This window comes from Cucurbita moschata, unplaced genomic scaffold (assembly GCF_002738365.1).
Source record: "Cucurbita moschata cultivar Rifu unplaced genomic scaffold, Cmos_1.0 Cmo_Scf00003, whole genome shotgun sequence".
NCBI lineage: Eukaryota > Viridiplantae > Streptophyta > Magnoliopsida > Cucurbitales > Cucurbitaceae > Cucurbita > Cucurbita moschata.
Genome location: NW_019268519.1, coordinates 6,024,180 through 6,052,148, shown reverse-complemented (window position 1 = coordinate 6,052,148; position 27,969 = coordinate 6,024,180). Strand labels below are relative to the sequence as shown.

Sequence of the window (27,969 nt, the reverse complement as noted above, 5' to 3'; positions counted from 1 at the left end):
TAAAGAAAAAAATAAATTAGTTAATTTTGATTTTTAATTGTTAAAATGTAATATTAAAATTTGAATTTTTATAAATTAGGTCAGTAGAGCAGGGTGTTTGTATTGATCTAATATGATTTTTTTTTAATAAATATTATATTAAAAAATGAAAATTTTAAATTAACTATTTTTCTAAAACAATAATAAACATGAAAAAAAAAATGGAGCCCCCATCAAATTTTCGTATAATGAATGAAATAGATATTATCAATTACGTAACGTACGGCAGCGTTGCTTTGATTTCAGATCTGTTTCTCTACGAACTAAAATTTAAAAAAGTGAAGAAGATTGGGATTTGGAACGTCACTTCACTTTCCTTCTTCCCTACTCCACCAAAGATCAAATCCACCAATTCTGAGCGCTTTTTTCAATCGATTTGCAGTCAAATGCGGAGCTTCAATCGCTAACCTAAAACCTGCAGATTTGAAGCACAGGATCTAGGTTTTTTTTTTTTTTTTTTTTCTTTTCAGTATGGAGAGCTCGGAGAAAGTGGTTGCTGTTATCATGGTCGGCGGTCCAACTAAAGGTACGAACGGAATTTCGCTTTTCCGATTTGTTTTCTTGTGATTCGAAAAAGTTCCTCTTCTGTTTGACTACTTGATTTTATTGTTTGTGTGTTTTTCTGCAGGTACTAGATTTCGGCCTCTTTCATTCAATACTCCGAAGCCTCTCTTCCCTCTGGCTGGTCAACCGATGGTTCATCATCCTATTTCTGCTTGCAAACGGGTTAGATTTTCGCCTGATTGAAAGTGAAACAGTTGTGGTGGTGTTAGTTTTCTGCTGAATCTTAATTCTTGCTTAGTCCTGATGTGAACTTACATGATGAACATTGAATTGTGGAGTGTTTGTAGATACCGAATTTAGCTCAAATTTTTCTTATTGGATTTTATGAGGAGAGGGAATTTGCTCTTTACGTTTCTTCATTGTCCAATGAGTTGAGACTGCCTGTGAGGTGACTGCTGCTAATCCAATGAACTCGAGTTAGTTATCGCTTGTAATTGTATCGTTCTGAGGTGGTAGAGCTTGTTTGATTGTGTTTGGCCTTAGGTACTTGAAGGAGGATAAACCACATGGCTCGGCAGGAGGAATTTATTACTTCAGAGATATTATCTTGGAAGACAGCCCGGTTTGTAATCTTTGCTCTGTCTGTTACTCATGTCCTGTCCTGTTGTATGGAGTTGTAGGACCGTCTTAGCACTTCTCAGTCTGCGAGGAATGAACTTCTTTGTGTATAATTGTCAGCTAAACTACTAAGTTTGATCTTTAAGATCTTAGATTATGTATTTAGTTCCTGTAATTTTTCTAAAATCTAATATGCAACTTTCAATTTTGTGTCTAACAAGTTCCTACTATTAGTTTATGTGACATTTACAAAGTTCGATCTTGTGGTGATATGTCAAACATAATCTTTATCAATGAGAATATGTTAGATACAAAATTAGAAAATTTAGGAAATCGTAGCCATCATGGGTTCGCCAAATGGTCATAAGAGCCTTAGAAAAATAAGAGGGAATGAGTTGAGTTTATGGTGGCCTTCTATCTATGATTTAATATCCTACACAAATCAATTAAATATTTAGAAACTTATTAGAAAATTTCTAAATAACATAAACTAAATAGACGCAACCAATTTCACGGTATAGATGCATTTGACCTCCCCTCTATGCTCTATGTTAATGATTATGATTCCTCTGGCATTATGACATTTTCTACTGCGATTTAAGTTCTCACGTGTTTGGTTATGTTTTGCAGTCATACATTTTTCTATTAAATTGTGATGTTTGCTGCAATTTTCCACTTCCAGACATGCTTGGTGAGTTTCATAACTTGTAATCTTTTGTAGGAACCGATTTTTTCTCCTCTCCTGTTTACTTGAGTATTCATAGTAAAGTGGTGTTCTTATTTTCTACCCTACAGAGGCACATAAGAGATACGGTGGGATGGGAACTATATTAGTAAACAAGGTCGGTACATGATTTATGGCTTTCAAAAGAACATGTTATGAAGCTAAAAAGAAAACATGCTGTAACATTATATTTATTTTAGTGCAGTGAATGTTGGATTTATGCTCGTATTTGACTCCCCGTACAGGTTTCTGCCGAATCTGCTAATCAGTTTGGTGCACTGGTTGCTGATCCGGTCACAAATGAGCTGTTGCATTACACAGAGAAACCTGAAACTTTTGTACGATGTGCTGCGTTTTTTTTTTTTAAAGTTTATCAAACCTAATCAGTTGTCCAAGTTCTTCAATACCTATGTTCTTAAAGACTGATTTTTCATTAATTGCAGGTGAGTGATTTAATAAACTGTGGTGTATATGTATTTACCTCGGAAATTTTTGGTGTCATTCAAGATGTCTCGATTCATCGGGAAGGCAGAGGTTGTAGCAGTGTAAACTGATGCCATACTTTTTTAACTTTATTTTAACTCTTGTATTTACAAAATTTTGCATAATACATATAGTTTCCCCAATATTTTTTAGAATGCTAAATATCGAGTATCAATTATTTTTATTCATTGCAGCAAATCTACGACGTGTCTCCAGCTTTGAAGCTCTACAATCTGCGACAAGGTTAGCTACTCACCACGTCATCTGTTTTTGCCTACAAATTTTGAAAATCTCTCAATGTTATACAAAAGTGCAATACCCAATATGCACATTGTTAGATGTTTTAAAAAAAATTGTTTGATTTGGGTGTCAATGATCAGTTTCATGTTTATAAACTCTTACTAGTTAGATTTTGAGTACATGAGTTAGCTTTTTAATTATAATTCTCTTCGATAGTTTCTTAACAGATCTTGCTTTTGTAACCTTTTCTTTTCCATTATATTTCTTTCAACAGGAACCTGCCAACAGACTTTGTGAGATTAGATCAAGATATTTTATCCCCCCTTGCTGGAAAGAAACGCTTATATACATATGAGACCATGGAATTTTGGGAACAAATCAAGACTCCAGGGTAGAGTAACCACTTTGGCATTCATCGTCTCCCGACCTTTCGGGCCTTTTCTCTGTTGTAGTTATTTGTAAATTATTATATTATTCCAAGCCTTCTGAATCTTTATTAACATTGCAGGATGTCTTTGAAGTGTTCGGGCCTTTATCTTGCTCAGTTTCAATTAACCTCTCCCCATCTTTTGGCTGGTGGAAATGGTACCAGGACTGCTACTATTATTGGCGATGTCTACATACATCCATCAGCAAAAGTACATCCCACTGCAAAGGTAATTTCTTCTCAATCAATAAGCTTATCCATATATATATATGTATATTTTTTTTTTCTTTTTACTTTGCTAGTTCAATTTTAGTTCCAAAATTCACTATTACACTTATCGTCTGTTTATTTGGTCTTCTCATCTCATCCTTAGTCAGTTTTTCTTACAACTCTTGTTTCCGAAACCGTTGGCATCGCCTTGGTGCGCTTCTACAAAAAACCAAATTAGGGTGCCTCCCTACAGAAGCAAGGCATTTTAACTAAGGCGCACATGCCCTAGTGCATTTTGGCTGAATTTAAAGAATTTATTGAGAAATTAAAAATATCCTTTTAAAACCTTGTTTTCTCTAAAGAATCTTTCAAAAGACCTCTAATTCTTTTTTAAAAAAACTTTTTCATTAACTCTTGTATGTATTAAAAAAGATCATCTCAATTTTTCTATTGTATGCCTTGGGAATTTTCTTTTGTTGCCTCAGGCTTAAGCCACTGAGGACTATTTTAATTTAAACAACATTGCTTGTATCTAATAAATGTAATTTGATTTCTTATTGGTGTATTTTCACAGCAATTCTAGTAAGAAAATTATCATAATTATAACTAATTTATTGGCCATACTATTGCATTATAATTAACCTCGTACTTTCATGGAACTTCACACTATTTCTCAGTTCTTCTATTAAAGAAGTTATTTAATATGGCTGAATGTTGCCGCACTTATACACTATTAAATGTTACGTAAGGAAGTTAAAAGAATATATATCTTTTCTACATCTTTAGGTAACTATATTGTGGTGGCTACCATGAATAAGTCTTGTTTATAACAGTAGTTTATCGGTCTTCTTTTGACCCACTCTTAACTGCCCTTCTGAACAGATTGGCCCCAATGTCTCTATTTCTGCTAATGTTCGCGTGGCTGCTGGTGTGAGGCTTATAAGTTGCATCATCTTGGATGATGTTGAAATTATGGTAATGAAACAATTTAGCTATCATGGATAACAATAATACGACATTTCTTTCACATTAAAATTAGAAAATCATGCCATTCTCTTTGACAGGAAAATGCTGTTGTCATAAATTCTATTGTTGGATGGAAGTCATCAATCGGGAAATGGTCACGTGTCCAGGCAAGTGCACTAAACTTAATACTATCCTGTTCTTATGTTTTTAGTCTACTTTGGGTTCTATAGATGGTTAATCTGAATATTAAACAATGAAAGTAGGGCCTTTGAGTCGATGAACAGTTCCCTTTATCTGTAGCTTGTCTACTTTTATTTATTTTCCAGATCTTGTTGGCTTCATTTGGACCCTGCAACTTCTTCATCCATTTGGTGAATCTTTTTATAGTTCTTTTAGCCTCATTAAGAGGATCTGTGATTTGAATAGAATTATCTTCATTTTTCCTAAAAACTAGATCATTTATAAGAACACGTTAAAAGAAAACAAGAAAAGATAGCCAAAAAATAATGTTCCACTCGTTAAGCCTCGATCAAAAGATTAGAGGTTTGAATCCTTTCATTCAAAAGAAAAAAGAATTTAGTGCTTTTAAACTCGAAGGCTGAGTTGTGTACGGAACTTATTTGGTTCAGGCGAATGGGGACTACAATGATAAGCTTGGAATTACAATCCTCGGTACGTATCCTCGACTTGTTGTACTTCTATTTTCTTACTAATTTTTTCTCACTAAGAGCTCGGTTTATGGACAAGAAAAAATTGGTATCCAACTGAGGCTTGTGGATTTGAAATTAAAGTGGGCAATAAGGAAATTTTGGTGTGTTTTACAGGAGAAGCTGTGATTGTTGAAGACGAAGTTGTGGTTACAAACAGCATAGTCCTCCCAAATAAAACCCTCAACCTTAGCGTACTTGAGGAGATTATTTTATAACCCATTCCTTTTTACACTATTCACCATTCTCTTCTCTTTCTCTGTACTAAAATTACAAGCAATTTTGCCACTCATGAGTCTGATTTCAGGCCACTGGTTCATTAGTTTCTTAACCTCCAGAATTTCAATTTGCCATATATATTGAGTTCAATCCTATATATTATTGCAAGATGTTTTGATATCAATATCAGTGACTGCCAATTTGCCTCTTTTTTTCATATGATTTTAAGCCTTTTTTCTCTCTCTCTCTCTCTCTCTCTATTTTTGTATGCAGAGTGGTTTCTTTCCAGATCATTCTCCATACACCTTGACTTCATTTATTTATTTTAATCATATCGATCAGAATATCTATGTTGTTAAATATACTATATAATTGGTCACTATATGTACATTATATATATATATATCGTGGTCCTATATACATTATATATTCCAACGGTTTAAGCACACTACTGGTAGATATTATCCTATTTGGTCTCCTTTATTATCCTATTTAGACTCCTTTTTGAGTTTTTCCTCAAAATTTTTAAAATGGAAGTTTCCACGTATATAGTATACGTTTCCACGTATATAGTATACATTTTTGTGACGGTTAAAATAAAAATTACACTAACTTTCTTAGAGTTTCTAAGTATCTTTAAAAAGTCATGTCTTTTATATTGATTTTGATCGTAAATAAATATTTAAAAGAGACTATATAGTAGTCAAAAGTAGGAAGTGTGTCTCACTTTCTCTTTCAAATATTGGGACATGAATTTGTCTCTTTTTTTTTCATTCAAGAAATATGGAAATGAAGAATTAAAACTTTGAACGGTTAAAATTACAATATATTATGGTTTATACATTCAATTATGCTCGGATACATAGATTTATAGTAGATTTACGACACAAATTTATGATACCACAATACATAGATAATCCGGAAACAGTTTCCAAGGCTGTCTTGAGGTGGAGGGGAACTAAAAAGTAAAAAGGTTAAAAACTTGATCCAATCCCCATGAACTATGTGGAACTTTTCTACGTTCTAACCTCATGGCTTAAAATCAAACCCATGTGCGAAACTGACTCAAACAATTAGTGCCATTTTTTATCTCAATTCCATTTTCACCAAGTGAATCAGGCCTGAAAAATAATTCTCTTTAGTTTTCCTCCGAAATTACAAGAAAAAAATAAGAATCCATTGGGTCAAAGTTAAACAGTTGAATCAACTTCGACTTAATCCCATGGAGATTGTAGAAGAATCCAAAAATTGTAACTCACGAAACCATGTTGTAGTTCCGATCATTACTTTCAAACTAATCTGCTGCTATCTATTGCTAAACACCATCATCATCCAAATGTGCAGTTTTGAAAAGAGGGTAAACCAAAAATATGTAGTTCAATGATTCCAATCAACTTACCTTCCAGAGAATGAAACCAGACAGTTCAATAAGATCGAAGAAGAAACCGTCATCGTCACCCGTCTCCAGAAATAGTCTGGCAAGCCAAGCCTCTGATTCTGGTATGTTTTACATGGCATTAGATAGATATCACGGCTTGATCGATGATCTCGGACTCAGGAATCTGTTCTTAATGGATGGATGCTCATTTGGAGGTTATCAGCATTGTTAAAACTACAAAAACTGGCATTTCTGCGTTTTATTAACGTGGCGTCAGTTCCAACTTGTAAGCTCTTACTTCCATGGGAGGGATATGCAGCTGCCCTTCATGAGCATCATCCCCCCCAGGCTGTAGTTCATCATTATATCCAAGCATTTCTGTGTCTTCGTGCAGCAGATTTAATGAAGTTGGCCGTGCGTTCGATACCACAAGCCCCTTGAACGTGTTGAATATATTGAAAGGCTCATCAGCAAACCTAGTACAGTTTGATCTGGCTGTCTTGCAGTATGATGAATCCCAGTGTCTCCTATGAAACATTAAGAGAAATGGTGGATCTTTCGGCGATTGCTGCGAGTATTTCAGAGGACGAGGAACCTTAAAGCTGACAATATGCAAGTCACATGGCAAAGGAGCTGCTAAAGGAGAGAAAGATCTTGGGGGTGGATGCACGGATGAAGACTGTGGTTTCTTGGAAATAAATGCGTGCAAGGGATAGTTCAAGCGAGCACCAATGCAGTGGGAAAGAAGAGAAGGGCTCAAAGGAGAGTAATTGGGAATAGGATTTACTATGGATGAAACATTAGACTCAACAAGGATATGGAAAACGACATTCATTGCATGATTATCTGTTATTCCTTGTCCTAAGCCACGTCCATCGTCCCTGAGCACACGACGGTCGAGCATAATCTCTAACCATCCATCTCCAAGGCTTGCCACACCTAGAGACTGCCTAGAATGGACAGAGAACCTTTGACCATTGGATCCTTGCATGAATGCTAAAGAAGGCATTGGATAATAGTTTCCCTGCAGCGGGATTTTATCGTACGACTCTCTTCGACTCATTTGAAAGCCATTCAAATCAGAATAAAATACCCTCTTGTTGTCAATATCTGTCTTGTATCTGACTATCAGCTCCCTGTCATCAAATTCCTTGCCAATTAGCTCTACATGATATTCCATCTCAACGAGGTGCTCCTGATTTGTATTGCCCCCACTGTATAAACGGGTGCTATGAGAGATGGGGGATTTCTTCCATCCTGTTTTTGGATGAGAGTAAACTTCCTGCATCAGAGCACCCTCGATGATCACGGTCAATCCACCTGCTTCAATGATAGATTTAGCAGCACCAGTTGGTTTGAATAGGTAAGCCCCACTACCCCAGCTCGAGTACACTGCAATTTCTTCATTTACTACACTTCGTGAACCATCTTTACTTATCTTATGCAACAAACCATGCTTGATATCGAATACGAGTGAATGGTGCTGGTTCTGGATTTCAACCACGTCGCCTTCAGCCATAGAGCATACATAAGGAGTAGGGCAAGGTAATGAGGTAGAAGTTGAGGAGAATTTCAGTTTGGCTGGTTTTGGCTTTTCACAATCAAATAATCCATTTGCTATATAATATGTTTGCAATCCCAAGGCAGGAACTGAAATTTTCCAGTGGATACGATGACTGCCAGTAAAAGGCTTAGCCTTATCATGTTGAAACTCAGGAGAAATCTGGCTTTGAAGACATGTCCAGTTCGAGTCCAATACAGTAATATCTGTCCTGTTGACAATAATCATTGCAACCTCTTCCCTTGTCTGCTCTAGAGGATTAAAAAACACCACAGATTGATAAGTTCCTTCTTGAAGATTGATTGCTTTATGTATAGGTTGGGAATCATATTTAGATCTCATCTGTTCCGGTTCAAACTGTGAAGGATTCTGATCGGATTTGTCGTGGCGAATTCCAAGTAGTACTTCCATTCCTTTAGACATGAAAATGTGCAGGTCTTGTAAAGAAGTATGCATCCGAACGCCATAATCGCGTACTACGTGATCTTTCGCAGTACCGGTGACACCATCATGATGCTGAAAAAGAGCCAAATTTCTTCTTGCAGCTGTTAACTTGTAAGAAAATCCAATAGGCAACTTCTCACATTGAGATCTCTGGCAAGGACCAAGCAATAAAGCTAATATCATTTCTGCAGCACGAAGTGTTCGCTCGAGTACACGATCAACCGCCTTAAAGAAAGGCCTAGATACATAATAGCCACTCCAATAGTCCTGCTGTCTATCAGCATAAGTGAAGAAATCACCTGACAAAGAGGGAAAACCACCAACCAGACTGGAGCCAATTTCACCGGGAAGAGAATAATTTATCTTTTCAGACTCATCACGAAGAGTTCGAAAGTAGTCTTCCAAGGTACCGAACTTTACCTCAGCATTTAAACTTGGATTGGAATTAATATAATCAAATAACAACTGATAGTTCTTAAACTGAACCTCGGCTTCAGCAGTGCTAACGTATCGAAAATCATCACCAAGAGGAATGAGAAGGGTATTTGTCCTAAATAGCACTGATTTCTTTCGATACTGATCAAGTAACATCATTGCCCTCTCTTGAACATTTTCCTTGTTGATCTCAACAGGATCTTGTCTCCAGGGACATAGTTCATAAAAAGAACCACGTGATCGGGCAAAATCAAATTGACAACAAATGGCCGGCTCTGGTCCACAAGTATGTGGAATATCGTAAGAATAAAAAGGCATCATGTGCACAAAAATGTCAGTAGTTTCTTCAGCATCCCAGCTCTGTCTCCAAGCGAATTCTAGATTTTTGTGCAGAGCAAGTTCCTTTTTCAGCTCATAATGGGTCCTCTGTATTAGCATGTTCTCAAAGCCCATGCGACGAAGAAGATATGCCATTGTGGGTGAATAACCAAATGGATCGATTGCCCAAGAGTTCTTCGGAACAACGCCAATGGTCTCATTCAACCACATATTCCCCTCTGCCATCTGGTTTCAATGAAGGTAATTCAGTAAAAGTAATGGAAATAGCAAGCATACTAGTTGGAATATAAGCGCCCCTTTTTTATGATAAAAGAAGACAAAAGCTTGTTGTTCCTCAATGTAAATGCTACCTCAATTAGCAAGAATATGTGAACATTCAAAGATTCATAAGCTGTAAGATTTAAGAACTCTCACTCTCCCCACACCCCACAAAGAAAAAGATAAATTCCCATTCATTGACATTCTGTCCTCTTTCTGAGAAAAGTAACATCTACTTCTTGAATGAAAAAGATAATACGTCTTGATTAGAGGATCCTATGTTCTATCCTTGTCATTTTGATTTACAGCAAGTAAACCAGAGTTTGGGGCTTAAAAATAAAGCACGACAACTTGAATATGGTGTTCACTACTTCGTAGATAAATCGTAATTCATCATGATACACAAAAAACAGAGAATTATTTCATACATAATAGTATTCAAGATAAATTACACATATAATGGTGATTAAATTATATACAATAAACAAGTTATGTCGATTATGTCGATTAATCGCACAATTAGCAAAGAATTCTGATTAGAAGTCAAATATAAGAACAATGTACAGTTGTATTATCTAAGAAGAAAATTTTACTTTACCTGCTCAATTATAGAAAAATAATGTGAATTGGCCTGCAAAGGAAAGGGACTGGCATGTCAATTTTCCAAACAATAAACCAGATGGTAATTTCTATATATATAAAATAGATTGTAACTTAGCAGATTCCTAATCTAAGAAGTTTATATAAGTATGGTAAAGCAGAAGATAAAAATGAATAATGGCGCACCAAAAAGCAATAAAATCTTTCCAATGAATGGCAAGAAACATGTAGCACAAACCTGTTTATATTATAACTTCTCTGTTATAAAATGCAATCCAGAGGCGTTTAGTAATTATAAGCTTAATGAAAACTTAAACATCTAGAGCAACATCTGAAGGGATTCAATTTAACTTCAATCCTACAACAAAAATGCCATCCCGATTGACTACTCCTTACACATTTGTGTTTTGCTTTGGTGTTCAGATATTGATGTGTGTTTTGTTTTGGTGTTCAGATATTGATCCGCTTGCTCCGAGATGACCTAGCCCAATAGGAAAACTATGTGATTGAATAAATCTTCCTCTACCTGTTACAGGTCGAGGACCCCTTCTCCTTCCCCTTCTTCAAACTCCGATTCGTATTGTTCATAGAGAAATCGCTGATCAACGATAGAACAAGATCCATTGTGTATCATATCTAAAGGATTCCTGTGTTCAGGCCGAAGAAGGAATGTCACTTGATCATTATCAAATCGATTGCATTCTTTTTCTATTCGTGAGGATCCCAACAAAGCGTCTTCTACTTCTAATAGGCCATGAACTAGATCAGAATCATTGTCAATGAGCCATGAGAAGTGATCCCATTTTTTCATCGGGTCCGGATAGAGACCAAAGGTCTTGAATGACCGGTTCATCAAAACAACTCTCACAAGATAAAAGAAGTATGTTCAGAAAAATGAATTTAAGGGAAATTTTACTAGAAAGTCCCTGTTACCAAGCAGTAAACAGAATTTTCCGGATCAATGTAATAAAAAGTATTGAATCCATGCAGCACTAGAATACTCACACTTGCTGTTCAACGGACCAAAAGACCTGAAACAAGCAAGTGAGCATATTACCTCATCGTTCATCACCCATCCACCTCCCACGATTTCTAGCTGCCCATTTTTAACTAAAGCAACAAACGATTCTCTTTTCTCGTCTGAAGCATCCCTCCACCATTTCTCCAGATAAGACATCTCTTCCCATATAAACTTCCGCCGAGAGTCCTATACATCAAAGAACAGGAAATGTTAAAACTCTCATTCAGCTGCCAATCAGTATATGCTTTTCTTCTAATTAATGAACTAAACAACAGGGTAACCTACAATCACTCGAGTTAGGGATGCCTTCACCAATGAACTTTTCTTAAGTTGACATGCGTTATATACAAAGGTGCTGTAATTTGATTTATGTCTATCTATTTTGTTAACATAAGAAACCATTTCTACTAAAAAGGCATAAGAAACAATTAAATTGATAGCATATGAGAATGCATAATTAGATAGGAATAAAACCAAAGAGTTACAAAATGGATATCAACAAAAAGGTCTAAATTGTTTTGGAATATTCTAAACCTCCATCATCTAAACCTCTAAATTGTAGCATTCATTTTGGAATGTTCTTCATCCCCCACTTTCTCGATCATTTTCTTTTTAGTTTCTGCCAGGTTAAGTTTCAGGAAAGCAAGGTCATGAAATCAATCCACCACTCAACCTAGAGTTTGATCTTGATCTGAAATGACGCTACGGGACATAATATATTAAACGACTACACCAATTCTAAGGATCCATAGCCTTAATTGCGGATCCAGCACAACAACAAAAATGTTTACGTTGTTTTGTCTTAGATTTTTATTTCAATGTTGAATTTTGTATATCTAGCAAAACGATATACAATAGTATCTTTGTATCGTATTCGGCTCAATCCTTTTAGTAAAAGATTGGGCCGAGTTTTGTTTAATTGAAAGTTAATTAAAAGAACGAAGAGTAATTACTCGATGACAAAGTATCTACTGCCAAATTCGAGAACCACCTCCCGCTTCCAACACCAAATTATATAGAATTAAGTTCTTCAACATAGCAACTTATTGCCACAAACTTCTTAGGCAGCAGGGTTATCTTCTTTCTTAATTGTGAAGATTTAAACCATCCCGGTCATGGGAGACAAGCTACCAGTTGATCTAATGAAATCCTCCCTCCATATTTGCATCTACCCATAAGAAAACCTCCATGGCTATCATCTATGTTCTTTGTTATCACATAAGGGTGGCCATAAACATGAAGAGGAAATAAGTAAAAGAGGTTTCCTGGGAATGCAGGAACCAGGATTTTACATCATTCTCTAGATATCATGATGTTTTCCCAAAATTACTAAGGCAGATCATAGTTTTCTCCAAAAAAATCAAACTAGAAACTTCAATTTTTAGGGTTATACTGTTGTCAATGGCGATTTTCTTTCAAAGAAAACGCCAAAATCCAAAAAATCAGTCAAAGAAAACGCCAAAAACCATCATTGCCACACTGATTCAATAGGGACCCTCAAGAAAGAAGATAACAAAGGCAGAAGAATATGAAGAACTATTGACGAAGACGTTAAAACTTATAGATTCACCTGTGAAAGCGCTTCAACAATGGTGTCAAGAATATGACGAGTCTGCTTCTCGTAGTACTCGTCCACAGTTAGCAGCCAACCTGGATCGTTATGAGAATGAGGCACCACGAGAACCTTCAATTTCTCTGAATCCCACTCGTCTCCTTCGTAGGCCACTCTCCATCCTTGTTTCCAAGGACCGCCATCGACGTCAAGAAACTCAATCTGGTCGTACAATTCCTTGGTCGTAATATCCACATTAGAACTCAAAACCTCGCTGTTCCGATTCTCGATCACGATCGGCTTCCGCGGCCTATGCGATTTGAAAGGAGACGCAATCGGCTTCGGAACGCCGTAACGGAGAAGAACAATGAAGAAAAAGAAGAATGAGATCAAAATGCCAATGGTGAAGAAATTAGCAAAAATGAAGTCACGAACAGCCAGCCTCCGGCGAAACTTCCGGTTGTGCTTCGATTTAGCATTAGGTGAAACAGCGGAAAACGGAAGAATCGAACTGCCCCAACCTCCACGACGGCCACCGCCGCCGGTGAACGATGAGAAAGGCATTCTAGCTAATTCCTTACAGTCACAAGAATCAGAAACTCAAGCTCCGGCTTCGATTTCATTCAACTGAACAAGCTGAAGAAATGGATCCGCATTGATTGAAATTCAGCAACGACCAACATTTCATCATGAAAAATCAACCGAGCCAACATCTCAACCGTCAAGATTCAATACAGGAGAATTTCGAAATCGTTCGATCTCCGATTTTCGGGTCCAAACAGTGAGCAAGTGGCTCTCCCAACAATTCTGAGACCGTAGAAAAATACAAATTTCTTTCAGAAATCTCAGCAAAAACTGTTCATATGTTAAATGTTAACTAATTTTCGGGGGAATCTTGTAAGTGATTAAACAAACAATTATCCACTAAACAACAACATTAATTTAACCATTGTGACAAAATATCACTCATTTTTATTTTAAAACAAATCATTAATGGAAGCTTTATATTTTAAAACTGTTCATCTTCATTATGTTTGTAATTAATTATTATTATTATTATTATTATTATTTTGTTTCCTCTATTTATTTATTTAAATATCAATTTAACTTTTTTTTTTAATTTCTTAATTTTTTATGATAAATATTGATTAATTTTCAATTATATAGGTAATTCTTCAACAAATCTTCGTTGGTTAATTTCTTAAAAAAATCAATTTCAAGACAAAATTTTAAAACCTTTTAAATATAGAAACAAAATAATATTACTTTCCAAATAATATAATTATCCATATATATATATATATATAATTCAAACTTATCCAAATCATTAAAAATAAAACTATATTATTTTTATTATATTTAAAACTTAAAATAATAAAGAATATAAATGGAGGGAACAACGAAAGATGAGGACATGGATACATTCTTTTCTATTTTTATATTTAAATATCATAAAATATCGAATGTCATGTATTTTTTATTTTAATATTTCTAATATATATTATTATTCTAATAATATATTAATTTATAATAATATTTCTTTTTTAAAATATCAATTTGAATAGTTTAAATTAAATATATATTTTTTTCATTTACTTAAATTTCTTAAATGAACCTTTCAAAAAAAATTAACTAAATTTACCATTTAGTTTTACTTGAACTAGTCACGAGACTTTATAGATTAAGTTAGGGGACGCCAGATCTTACCTTAAGCCATATACTGATTTTTTTTTTAATAAATTTAGTTTCTAAGAATTGGTTATTTTTGTGTTTGTATACGAAGAGAATTTGAGTTTGAGTTTGAGTTGGGGAATGCATTCGAGTCAATTGAAGTGTGGGAATTTGAACCGAAAAGACATAGTAGAAGAGACAAGTGAACTAGAAAGGATGGGACTGATATCAAAGTTTATGACATTAATACCACTTGTTGTTATTGTCGGTGTCTAATGCTACCGCGAGTGGTCAACCCGATGCTACTGGCGGTGTTTTCGATGTTACGACATTCGATGCCAAACCTAATGCTGATATTACTCAAGTACGTGTACATTTGTTTGAGTTGATAAACCAAATTTTCATTTAGTACAAAATTAAAGTTTGGTTCCAAAAGGAATTTATCAATTAGGTGAATCCAGACTCGAAGGTCCATGTAAAAATCCTATTGAGCTTCGAGTTGAAGGAACAATACAAGCTTTTTCTACCGACACGGAAGGAGATGGGTTGCTTGTTATGGAATATGTTGATCGTTGGGAAAAGAATGATTCCCACCTAAAGAAAATATGCAAAAAGCTTCCTATAGTAAATGCTCGTACTAATTTAATTATAAAAAGAACTCATAATTTGAGTTAGTTCTAACGTGGGGTGTTTTTTGTTTGTTTGTTTAAAATGAGCCGAATTTGAAGTTCAACGTTTTGGGCTGCAAGAATCTTACCTTCCATCACCTAACAATTACTGCACCAAACCATAGTCCCAACACTGATGGAATTGACTTAGGTAATTCAGAAGAAATTAGCATTATCAATACCGTAATCGCAACGAGAGATGATCGTATATCTGTAGGATATAGTAACAAACAAATAACTATTAGTGATGTTACTTGCGGATCGGGACATGACATTAACATAGGCAACTTGGGCAAGTAAGTGGTAGGAGTTAGAGTGAAGAAATGCAAATTAATCAGTACTACAAATGGTGGTCAGGATCAAAACATGGTCAAATTATGCTGTGTCATTCTGAGCCTCAGACATGCATTTTGAAGATATTGAAATGGTTAATGTTACTAACCGTATCTTCATAGATCAAAAATATTGTCCATGGAATCAATGCAACCGAAAGGTATGTATTAATGTTTCTTATCTTTTAAAAAAATATTAATTAATGTTTATTTTGATTAGCAAAGTTAGTTTCAAGAAAATAGGGAGCACATCTGCTACTCCAGTTGTAGTCAAGCTTGTTTGCAGTAAAAGTAATCCATGTGAGGACGTGGAAGTTGCTGATATTGACCTCACTTGTGGAACCGAAGGGCCAGTTGTGTCTAAGCATGCAAATGTGAAACCGACCATTTCTGAAAAGCAAAATCCTCCCATCTGTGCTGAACCAGCGCCAATTGAGACCACTCCATCAACTAATTGAATAACGTTTTAACGCCGACAAATGTTTCAAACCATGATGTCGGGCATGTTTTCAATAATTGTTAAATTATGGATTTTATTTAAAATTATTCAAGATTACTCAAAACTAAATTAAATTTAAAATCTTTTCCATAGACGAACTCGTTTGACAATTGAAACAGAATTGAGTGACATCTAGTAGTTGTACCCAGTTCTTCTGACGAGCGTCGACGAAGTGACGTAAGTATTCTTCGAGCGAGCAATTGAACCGTTATGTCTGTTCATCGATTTGGAGAAAAGTTAGGGACTTACATTGCTTTGAAGGAGGAGGAGATCATGAGTTTAGTATCATACTATCTGTGGAGGCTCGAAAATTACAAATAGAAAGTAATTAATTTTAAAATTTATGTCTAATAAATAATTTAAAAAGATAGCATTATAGATTTATGAATACACCATTAAATTTTCAAAATCTATTATATAAAATATAAAATATAAAATTTATAATTTAATTCAAAATAAACTATCATTGGAATTAACTTAAAAGTCGAGAGGATAAAGGGAGAAGTACTTTGGATCTGATTCAGCCTCCATTGATCATTGCCTTGTTGAAAATGTCAGAGCGTATGTTGAACACAACTCTCTATGGTAAACACTCACACACTTTATCAAAGACCAATCGAGAAGACTTGGGATAATGAACTAAGTAGGGTGGAAGGTATTTATTCTCGTAGTCAATTTATTCTTAAAATTTTTTTTTTTTTTCTGAAATTTCAAAATCATTTTTCTAAATTTATTTCTAAAATCCTAAATATAATTAGTCAGGTTGGGCTTAACCCTATTGGGCGTGATGATATTTTAACAGCTTATTGGTAGAAAAGCTTCAATGAAGATCGACCCGAGAAACTTCGACAATGTGGAGTAACGGAGATGAGATGCCCCATTATACTCTCTCTGGTCAAAATGATAGTTCTTCTTCTACGATTCCACGCTTTAGGTTTGGACTTGAACAATTTAATGCGAGACCCTTGAGACCCTTGAGAGAGCGAAGAATTATGTATCGATGTATCAATTTGTGTTACGGTGTTAGATGATTTCGACTTATTCATGCAATTTATCGGGGAACGGAACTAATGTTCATAATTATTGCTCTAATTGTATTTTATGCTTGTTGTCTTGAAATCAAGTCCATTTTATCGTGAGATTATGTAATCAACTCCTCGAGTCTCTAAAATGGTAGATGTATTCAATCTACTACAAAAGTCATTCTCACCGATGCAAATCAAATGATATTTTTTAGGTAGTCCACTTGGGTTATAAAAGTTTCAAAAGTTTGTTTCATTGTTTTAAAAATAACCTTAAACTTTCCAAAGTTTAAAAAATACCCTTAAACTTTTAAAAATTTCGATAATACCCTTCGACTTAAAGTTAAAAAATACTGGTTAATTTTGGATAGATCCGTCAATATTTTATTTCAAAATTAACATTAAACTTTTAAAAAGATTTCAAAAATACTTATTAGCTTTGAAAAAGATTCGAAAAGTTTCTTAATAAAACTTTTTAAAAATCTTCGGAACTTGACTTTTAAACTTTTTTGTAAAAAAAAAATAAAAGATACCGTTACCATTAACATCACATTTAAAAAATGTTCATAAACTTTTAATATCATTAAAAAGTTTAGAAATAATCTATGAGATGTCGAAAACCATTTTCACGTACCTTTGACAATAAAAAATTTTTAAATTTTTTTTTTATAAAGGTAAAAAATGTTAACCTATTTTTAAAATTTTAAAGTATATTAAACTGTTTTAACAGACTTTTATAAACTATTTTTACAGACTTTTATAAACGATTTTAGTAAAAATAAAAAAATAAAAAAATAAAGTTCCGTTGATACACTAAAAGTTTAAAAAGTATGTTTTTTTTTTTTTGTTTAAGAGTGTTTTTGAAACAAATTACAAAATTCATAAATATTTTTATTAATTTAATCGGGTTAAAATATATTTTACAACCATCAAACACTTTATTTTAAAACAGTTTCAAATATTTCAAATTTCGTTAGTATTTTAATTTTTTTTTTAAATATTAAAAAAAATACCATTTTATTAATATCTTTAAATTTTTATAAAAAAAATTTAAATTACTGCCATTAGTATATTAATTAAAGCGATTAATATTGTGTTTTTAAAGATACCCATAAATTTTTTTAAAAATAGTAAAAATTGTTACCATAAACTAAAATTGTTTATCTATAATGTAGCAATCTCAAAAGGTTAAATTAAAAAAATATATATCCCGTGTATACGTTATTTCAAAATATCTCTAAGTTTTCAAAATTTTCAATAATACTCTCGGACTTTAAAAAAAAAAAAAAAAAACTCTTGAATTTTCAGAAGTTTCATTAATATTACTTAAATTTAAAAAAAAATTAAAAATGTTGTTAAATTTTAAAAAGTTTTATTATCCTTAAATTATTTTGAAAATTAAAAAATATTTACGTTTAAAAGTTTATTAAATTTTTGGTTCAACAAATTTTCATTTTTTAATAACCTCTTTTTTTTTTTCTTTTAAGAAAATTTAAAAATAATTTTTAAATAAAATACTAATAATTTTTATTATTTTTTAATTTAAACATTCTTAAAAAAATGTTTTTGAAAATTTAGGATTTTTATTAAAAATAATATTTTTATTAATTTAACACATTCAATGAAAAAAAAAAAAGGGTTGAAAAAGGAAAAGGAAAACCGTCCAATTGCTGACCGGTTGTCTTGTTTGCGTCAGTATCTGATATATTGCGAGGTCAGCCGCTTGCAACCAGAACACTCCACGAGGAAGCGGACCTCAACAAGCAGATCGGCGGCCGAACTCTGGTTCTGCCCCGGCGATTTTTTTTACTCGGGGCTCTACTATCCGACTATCTCTACGGTAATTCAAATCCCATGTTCTTCCGATTAATGCTGAATTTTGCTCTATGCTGTTTGATTTATCATCTGTTGCCAATTTCCAGATCTGCTTCTATTTTGATTTCCGCTGCTTGTAGAACCTTTGAGCCTGTTCATTTCGTTAACACTTTAGCTTAAATCGAGTGATTCTGTCTCTATCCATGTCAATAATGTTCGATCTATAAATGAATCTGTGTTCTGAGCGAGCGCATGAGGCTTTTGTTATTGTTTGTGTGTAAATATGTCACCAACGCATGAGGCTTTTGCAACAAAGTGCTGGACATTTCATCTTTAGTATTTGCTTGCAAGCATCATTCATCATTCATCATTTGAGTTGTTTTCGCTAGATCTGCAGTAGCCACTGTTAACAAGCGAACTTAAAAATGAAGAATGGGTAAAGAAGCGCCTCTTAATTGGTTGTTTCGGACTCTATGGATGTGATTATTGATTATGTTGGCTTTTCTTTTTTATTGATGGAACCTTCCTTCTAATTTATTTCCTGAAGTTGAATCGATTTTGCATAGTTTTTTTATATAAATTCTTTTTCTATCATAGATAAACATATAAGGATACTTTCTAGAGGTTGGAGGAGAAGGGTAAAAGGAATTAATAGAGTGAAACGAAATCCTGTACAATGTCTTCACACAAGATTGAAACTGGCCACCAAGATATGGTTCATGATGTACAAATGGATTACTATGGAAAACGCATAGCAACAGCTTCCTCTGATTTTACCATTAAAATTATTAGTGTTAGCAAAAACTCTGATTCACAACTCTTAGCCTCATTGAGTGGTCATAAAGGCCCAGTTTGGCAAGTTGCTTGGGCACACCCAAAGTTTGGTTCATTGTTAGCTTCCAGCTCTTACGATGGTCAAGTGATAATATGGAAGGAAGGAAATCAAAATCAATGGGTACAGGCTCATGTTTTCAATGCACATAAGTCTTCGGTGAACTCCATTGCCTGGGCACCCCATGAACTTGGCCTCTGCTTGGCCTGTGGATCATCTGATGGGAGTATATCAGTCTTTATTGCTCGATCTGATGGTGGCTGGGACAATAATCAAATTGAACAAGCCCACTCTGTTGGAGTAACCTCAGTTTCATGGGGCCCTACGACGGCTCCAGGTTCCTTAATTGGATCCAGTTCAGTGGACCCTGTTTGGAAGCTAGCTTCTGGGGGTTTCGATAGTACGGTGAAAGTGTGGACGCTAAAAGATGGAAGCTGGAGGAGGGACTCCTCCCCTGCCCTTCAGATGCACACTGATTGGGTAAGGGACGTGGCTTGGTCGCCAAACCTAGGCCTTCAAAAATCCACCATAGCAAGTGGTTCCCAGGATGGGACAGTGATTATTTGGTCTGTTGCAAAGGAAGGAGGGAAATGGGAAGGCATAGTGATGAATGATTTTAAGACTCCAATCTGGAAGGTTTCATGGTCATTGACCGGAGACTTATTGGCTGTTGCTGATGGGAATAACACTGTTACATTGTGGAAAGAAGCAGTCGATGGTAAATGGCAGCAAGTTACTAAAGTTGAGCCTTAGGTTATTCATTGTTAGTCTCTATCTTTTCATTATGTTATTCGTCTTGTCTGGAGCATGTTGTTCAATATTGTTAAACAATTTCCTGTATTTAGTTCACAGTCCTTGTACTATCATTGCGTGTTTACATAACTTCTTAATCAGATTTTGGTGGTGAGCATGAGTAATATTTTCTGGTTTTATTAAATATTCTCTGGTTCTGGCTTTCCTTTTCATTGATCGACGGGTAGAATTGTATTCTGTTGCCTATACCTTTAAAGGAATAATGAAAAGCAATCAAACTTCTGTTTAGAAAAGGTGGCCTAGAGTTAAATCACCCCTAGTCCCAAAGCTTAAGTAGGTAGGTTAGGTTCATCTAATATTTTTGTAGATTCTTAGCACTCCAAAGACTTGGAAGTTAGCAGAAGCTTAAGCTTAAGCTTATAGGTTAAATTTATGTGTAGCTTGTTGATAAATTTGCAAGACATAATGAATTATTGCTTTTCATATGCGTCATGCTGACTCTATTTGAGTTCTACATTAAACTTAATATTGCTCTTATCTCCAGAGGGCCTTTGGGATTTTATGATTTCAAATTGTACAATTATCTTCATTGGGATTTGGTCTCTTGTAGGGAAATCAATTGTGAGATCCCACATCAATTAGAAAGAGGAATGAGTGCTAGCGAGGACACTGAGCCTTGAACGGGGGTTGATTGTGAGATCCCACATCAATTGGCGAGGGGAACGAGTGTCAGCGAGAGGTCGTTGGACACCGAAGGGGGGTGGATTGTGAGATCCCACATCGGTTGGAGAGGGGAATGAAGCATTTTTTATAAGGGTGTGGAAACCTCTCCGTAGCAGTATTTTAAAAACCTTGAGGGTAAGCTTTAAAAGGACAATATCTCCTAGCGGTGGACTTGGGCTGTTACATTAACAAGGATATAAATACATCCTCTTCTAAACTAGGTGAATTATACGCACCGCATGTTCTAAAGTTCAAATGAAAATGAAATCTTCAGCATTTTTCCATCCAGGATTGAATATTAGGAGTTTTATACACCAAACATATGATCTTCTAGTTCTAACCTGTAGAGGCTAATATGTGTGCTGTAGATAGTCTATATATTCAAGTGCTTTTGGTGTTTGTGTGTGTAAGAAGTGTTGAAGTTTGGGGTATAAGTTGATTATTTGATGGGAATGTACTCGTGGTATGTTCAGCTATTCTGGCTTCAAGTGGCTCAAATTTAGAATGAGAATACTTTGAAGAACAGAGAGGCTGGAATTTCATATACTCTTAACACACCAGAAGGATATGCTTCAAAAATTTGAATCGGCTTGATGCTTCACGTTGTAAGATCCTGAATCACATGATTACCCCTGTTGGTGCATGTATTGAGAAAAGCCGACTATTCTAACGAGGCAACCACCCGACCCTATTACTTTTAGTTGGTAGATAACTTGTAAGATATTAAATTTCTTTGTAGGCCGCTGCAATGACTCAAACTTATTCTCTCTAAGCCTGCTAGCCAACCTAGGGTGGCTACCTTATAATAAGACCGTTCATAGTATATGTTTTTTTTTTTTATTTATTTATGGTTATGAGATGGTGTAATGTAGCGGTTAAGAATGTCTCTAACTCCATTTTAATCTTCATTCGTACGAAATTCCTAAATAAATTTTGTGACACGAAATTCCTTAGAATTAGACTTTCTAGAATTATTCCCTCTTTTGTTTGTTTTTTTTTTCTTTTCTTAATTTCAATTGAATCAAATAATTTTTTCAATAAACTTTCGGGTTTGTTAACTTTTCATAGAAAATCCATTAATTTTTAATTAAATAGTTAATTGTCATGGATATTGTTCATTTAAATAGTTAATTTTCCTACCAAAAAAATAATAAAAAAAAAAGTATATATATATATATAATTCTTAAACCTGTCCGTAGAAATAAAAGAATATTTAGTATTAAATTATTTAAATATCCATATAAATAATTCAAACGAACGTAATGTTTTTCTTTAAACATTTTTTCTTCTCTTTACCTTCACCTTCGTGTAAGAGTTGAAGGGAATACAAAAAGGAAGGCGGTTTTTCTTGTCTATCGAGTTGTCTCTTCTTGTGAGCTCCCTAACAAACCATTTTAATTTGTACATGTTTGTATTTTCATGTTTATTCACTATGGCAACCTCTCATATCGAGATTAAAAAGTTATAACTTTTTTTTTTAATTTTTTTTTGTAAGGAAAATATTTATATTAAACTTAGATAATTTTTTTTTAGAAAAGAGAATAACGTGAAGAAACAAATTAATTCAATTTCTTGTGCTTGATTGAATGAATCAGTTTTATCATTTATTCGATATAAATGGTTAAATTATTTGTTACCTACAAAATTAACAAAATTCAACTTACCATATTATTTGTTTGAGACTTGGTATGTGACCACGAACTCAACTTACCATATTATTTGTCGCTTTTTGCTGCTATCTACACCATATTATCTTTTCACGACTTGATTTTATCTCCATATTATGTGTTCTTGAGGGGTTCTTTCAAAGGGCTAGCCTTAAACAAGTTGCCTTTTTTAAATCTTCATAAGAGGGGCTTGATTGTCGAGTTTCTTTAGACCGACTCGAAATCGACCCAAACTGGTTTGTACTCGAAATCTTTATAAGAGGGGCTTGATTGTTTGTAAATAGATAACTGACATATACTCTAAACGGATTCGAATCAATTTCAAGTTAATTGATTTGTACTCTAAATTGACCCAAACTGAACTCAATATGTAATCTAAATCGACCTAATCAGAACCAAACTCAAGTTAATTAACATGTAGTCTAAATCGACCTAATTAGAACCAAACTCAGGTTAATTAACATGTAGTCTAAATCGACCCGAATCGAACTTAGGTTAATTAATATGCACAATCAATCTGAACCAAACTTCGATTAATTGACATGTACTCTAAGCCGATCCAAACTGAAGTAAGGTTGATTGATATGTACTTTACATTGATCAAAGTGATCCGAAGCCGAACCAAACATATGGATGTATTTGAGAAATTCATGCCCATTTTCTCCATGTTTTTTACAGCTCATGAATAAATATTCCCACCAACCGTCCACCCTTATTTTTTCCCTCGTTTTTTTTGTTTGAAGGAAAAAAAAAAAAAACACAACTAAAGCCGCGTATTGAATTCACGTATTTAAAAGGTTCCAAAAGCAACGCCCCGAGGTTGGAATAGAACGGGAGTTTGATTGATTGAAGCTTCTCGAGAGCAGCCAGTCCACAAAATCGAGCGAGGACCATTGAAGGGATCTTCGAAGCTTTTTGCTTTCCTTCCCATGGCGGCCTCTGCTCGATTCGTATTCCTATCTCGCGTCACTGATTTTTCTATCAAACCTCGCCTCTCTCCTCTACCGCCGCCGCCCTTGCCTTCATTTTCCTATTCACATCTCGGCGTTCAACGGCGGCGTTTTACTGCCGCCACTGTGAGCTGCCTTATCTCCGGTGTTGATGGTGGCGGAGTTTCCGATGACTTTGTTTCGACGCGGAAGTTGAAATTCGACCGCGGATTTTCCGTAATCGCGAATATGCTTAAGCGGATTGAGCCGCTTGACACCTCCGATATCTCCAAGGGCGTTACTGATGCTGCGAAGGATTCGATGAAGCAGACTATCTCTTCAATGTTTGGTTTGCTTCCGTCTGATCAGTTCGCTGTCACCGTTAGGGTTTGCAAAAGCTCTCTTCATAACCTCCTCTCTTCGTCAATTATCACCGGGTAATGAGTTAGATTCATTCTTTTCCGTTAATAGAAGTTTGATGATGTTGTTGATGCTTATGTTTTGTACTCAAAAGCTCTCTCCATAACCTCCTCTCTTCGTCAATTATCACCAGGTACACTCTGTGGAACGCGGAGTATCGGTTGTCTTTGATGAGGAATTTCGATATCTCGCCGGATAGTTTGACGGGATTAGACAGGTCGAAACCACTGGATGTTTCTGACGATGAGGAGACACTGGTTGGCATTGATTCCAATATGGAAGATTGGGATTCAACGAGGCCTCGTCTCTTAGCCGATTTACCCCCCGAGGCGTTGAAGTATATCCAGCAGTTGCAGTCGGAATTATCGAATCTCAAAGATGTAAGGATTCACTTGGTTGTTAACAATCTTCACTCTTGCTAATTTACAACAACTTATTCTTTCATTGTCTGCCCATGATCTGACGAACTGAATTTTTAAAATCATTTCTAATCTGTAAAGAAAATTCAGTATCCTAAATTGGGGCAGAGCCTTTCATTTGTCTCATGATTTTATTTCTAAAATTAACAAATGAAGGGTTTCTTTTACTATTTTAAGATGCCAAGTCAGTTGGATACAACTCCTCATAGTTTGATGCTATTAGCTATGTTATGTGGTGCCTGTATCATGATTCATACTTGTTGGACGAGGAGTTACCATATTATCTTATTTTAATTAGAAACAATTTCATTGATGGTATGAAATTACAAAAGGGACAAAGCCCCCACCCAAAGAATTACGTAAAACCTCTCCAATTCGAAAGAAAGGTATAATGATAGTGATGAAAGAGTCAAGAAGATTTACACAAGTGAAGAACCAGAATAACTATATTGTCAAAAAAATAAAATAAAATAAAAAAACAACTATGAAATGAAAGGTCCTTATCTTGGAAGATTTGTTTTCGATTCCTCTCTTGCCAAACACTCCAGCTGAAAGCTCATATAAAGTTCATCCATCCAGAAGAAGTTACCATGTTACTATATTCCTATTTGTTATATTATTGAGGGTATGAGAAATTGAAGTATTATATATTTCTCTTCCGTTTCAGCTATTTACCTAGTTTTACAACATTATGGAAGCATTTGCAGTTAGATTCAATAATTTAGTTTAGTTTCAGTGATTAGCTTGTATTTTGTAGAGTTCGTCGTCACCATCTCTATCTTGGTTGTTTACTGGGCTTGTAGCTTAATGTCATAAATTTGGTGAAAAATATACTGTTAGGCGATGTGATTCATCATAGATATAGACTCCAATTTAGTAAACGAAAACACCATCAGATTGACTATGAAGTTTTGTAGTACATGCTTAGATTTTAGCTTTGTGGCCCGACCTAACCTGCTATCAGCTCATGTTCTTTAATTTTCATTCGAAGCGTTAAGGTGAAATAAACTAGTGTTTAATTGTTTATTTTCATGAAGTAAATTTCATTTTTTTTCCTTTTAGTATACTTCATTCAGAATAGATTGGGAGGTTTCCCTTATATTTTGTTCTGAATGTGCCAGGAACTAAATGCTCGGAAGCAAGAAAATATGCAGATGGAACATGGAAGAGGAAATAGGAACAATTTATTAGAGTATCTGCGATCTTTGGATTCTAATATGGTATTTCATCTTTTAATGTCCATAATATGCCTTTATTTTTCCAACTTGCAACTACGCCCGTGTGGTTGGTGCTCAAGCTGTTTAACTTCGTCGTTCTAGGAGCTCTCATTCTTACCTCCACGTTTGTTATTAGGTGACCGAACTCAGCAAACCATCTACGTCGGAGGTGGAGGAAATCATCCATGAGCTTGTTGGAAACATATTGCAAAGGTTTTTCAAAGATGATGCTAGCTCTACTTTTTTTGAGGACTCGAGCGTGGCGGATTTGGAGAAACTTGCCAATGCTGGCAATGAGTTTTATGATACTGTAGGCACTTCTCGGGATTACCTAGCAAAGCTCTTATTTTGGTTAGTTGGCCTCATATTATCTTTCAGTTTATAATCCTTCTTCTTGGAAAGCTTTACTTACCATAGTTAAACCTGAGTGATCTGATGCCTAAACTAAGAACTTCCAAGCTCATTTGCTACTAGAAGTTCGTAATTAGACATTTAAACTTGTTTTAGGTTCTTCGAATCCCGGAACGAGTTGTCTGAGGATCTAACTTGATGAAATTTACTGCTACAGGTGTATGTTATTGGGGCATCGCTTGAGAAGCTTGGAGAACAGACTGCAGTTAAGCTGTGTTGTTGGGTTGTTATAAGAGAAGGAAGTGTACATTCTCTCTGTACTTCCCCCCCTTATCTTTTATACTATATTATGTCCATAAATCTCTATAATTGTTCTTCAATGAAAGAAGAACTTATTTAGTCTCTCTTATATTTATGATTAATAAAACATATTTTGACCAACAATGTCAATTAGCAAAACTTAAAGTGGTCTCTGATGAGCCAGAGGAGCTGTGAACTGAGTGAATTGGAGGCCTTGGATCATCCCCTGGCCATTGAGGTAACCCCATTAACCCGTTCATTTCTAAGCTTGAGGTTGAGATAATTTTGGGTATCATCTTAATCAAGTTTCCTAATCCTCTCAAATTCCTGGTGTTCTTCCTTTTTTTTTTTCTCTAATGATTGTGAGTACTAATTTTGACGAGTAATGAATTTACTCTAGTATCTAACTTGTTCTTAATAAGCTCGGTTCCTAATTCCCAATGACGCTTTATACTAGGCTGTAACACCCGCTCATCGCCAACGCGATTAACAGGAGTTACTATCGACAATATTAAGAGACTCTGATACTCAATCATAAAATTAAAAATATTTCTAAAAACATCCGTAAAATATTTTAATAACGAAAAACAGTACTTAAAAAAAACTTAAAACGACTAAGGTAAATTCTTGACAACGAAAGCATAATTACAAAACAGACCCAGACATGGATTTCCAGTAGTCTCTAACCCGTTGGTCTCGTCCTCGGCTGGCCTGCAGCATCTACATCTGGAAAGAAAAGTTATAATAATTCTGATGAGTAATTAGAATACTCAGTAAGTAGCTAGTTCATCATTCACAGGCTCATAACTAATCTTTCCAGGTGTTTTTACGTTTTATTCATCATTGACTCCTAGTTCTCTTACTAGGGTCATCTGTTCGTTAATGAGGTATCTCAGCTACCTCCAGCTAGGTTACTGACTCTCTCTCGATATGCTTATCTAGAATTTTCGGACTCGTATGTAAGACTCGCTCTCGGTCAAATACGGCCCGTCTACTAATTGCTCTGGCGGCCTGTTTATCTCATATACCAACGGTCAGGAGTACTCATGCTCCCTGACTTAGCACACAGCGCGTTGGCCAGGAACTCCGCGGGAATTAGTAGACTATCATACTCAGTAAATAAGCCATAGCTCAACCACCAATAAGCATATCTAGAGTCATAACCTTTCCATTAACATGCATAACATACTCACAGTTACTGCATGCTTTCATACATGTATCATGATCAACACGTAAAACATTCAGACAATCGTTTATATCACGCTTACATCACAGGCACGCAGTCACAATATACAATAAACACTAAATATCATCAAAGCTCATCATAACTTATTAAGCTCTTAATCAGGTAAACAACATACTCACATGTTGTAAAACAAGTTAAGAACTAGTTCAAAGGTCGATACGCTACTTACTTGGTTTCGAACTCCTTTCTCCCCCTTGAATGTACGTTTAATAGTATTTCAACACAATTCCTTCCTATTAGACCTATATTTTATCATATTTTATCAATTTCAACATAAGTATAGACCAATTTTGGTAGGACAGGTCAAAAGGAGTCGAACGGGACAAACCGGGAGCCAAAATACCTTCTCACGCGCCCTCACGCGCCAATACAAGGTCGGG

General features: G+C 35.0%; 4 protein-coding genes, 1 long non-coding RNA gene and 1 pseudogene across 5 annotated transcripts; 5 read left to right on the top strand and 1 right to left on the bottom strand.

The window, feature by feature from the left end:
* Window positions 1–270: 270 nt before the first annotated feature.
* LOC111438564 (mannose-1-phosphate guanyltransferase alpha-like) lies at window positions 271–5,351 on the top strand. The gene is made up of 15 exons (XM_023076448.1): window positions 271–565; window positions 668–765; window positions 891–991; window positions 1,087–1,165; window positions 1,792–1,852; window positions 1,957–2,003; window positions 2,131–2,223; window positions 2,329–2,419; window positions 2,563–2,611; window positions 2,883–2,999; window positions 3,117–3,264; window positions 4,128–4,220; window positions 4,310–4,378; window positions 4,841–4,883; window positions 5,036–5,351. Exons 1-15 carry the CDS (start codon window positions 511–513, stop codon window positions 5,134–5,136), a joined length of 1,245 nt encoding a protein of 414 aa, XP_022932216.1. The 5' UTR covers window positions 271–510; the 3' UTR covers window positions 5,137–5,351.
* An 870-nt stretch (window positions 5,352–6,221) lies between these two features.
* LOC111433153 (alpha-mannosidase 2-like) lies at window positions 6,222–13,591 on the bottom strand. The gene is made up of 4 exons (XM_023070108.1): window positions 12,744–13,591; window positions 11,210–11,359; window positions 10,151–10,183; window positions 6,222–9,519 (listed from the first exon to the last, which is right to left on the bottom strand). The coding sequence occupies exons 1-4, from the start codon at window positions 13,287–13,289 to the stop codon at window positions 6,778–6,780; spliced, it is 3,471 nt and encodes a 1,156-aa protein (XP_022925876.1). The 5' UTR covers window positions 13,290–13,591; the 3' UTR covers window positions 6,222–6,777.
* A 946-nt stretch (window positions 13,592–14,537) lies between these two features.
* LOC111434696 lies at window positions 14,538–15,854 on the top strand (annotated as a pseudogene).
* Window positions 15,855–18,584: 2,730 nt separating this feature from the next.
* LOC111440929 (protein transport protein SEC13 homolog B-like) lies at window positions 18,585–20,501 on the top strand. The gene is made up of 2 exons (XM_023077761.1): window positions 18,585–18,757; window positions 19,330–20,501. Exon 2 carries the CDS (start codon window positions 19,409–19,411, stop codon window positions 20,315–20,317), a length of 909 nt encoding a protein of 302 aa, XP_022933529.1. The 5' UTR covers window positions 18,585–18,757; window positions 19,330–19,408; the 3' UTR covers window positions 20,318–20,501.
* A 607-nt stretch (window positions 20,502–21,108) lies between these two features.
* LOC111440930 lies at window positions 21,109–21,865 on the top strand. Its single transcript, XR_002710054.1, has 2 exons — window positions 21,109–21,175; window positions 21,514–21,865. It is a non-coding gene; the product is annotated as an uncharacterized LOC111440930 (long non-coding RNA).
* A 1,649-nt stretch (window positions 21,866–23,514) lies between these two features.
* On the top strand, window positions 23,515–26,481 carry LOC111441107. Its single transcript, XM_023078032.1, has 5 exons — window positions 23,515–24,073; window positions 24,190–24,436; window positions 25,597–25,695; window positions 25,829–26,043; window positions 26,261–26,481. The coding sequence occupies exons 1-5, from the start codon at window positions 23,637–23,639 to the stop codon at window positions 26,334–26,336; spliced, it is 1,074 nt and encodes a 357-aa protein (XP_022933800.1). The 5' UTR covers window positions 23,515–23,636; the 3' UTR covers window positions 26,337–26,481.
* The last annotated feature ends 1,488 nt before the right edge of the window (window positions 26,482–27,969 follow it).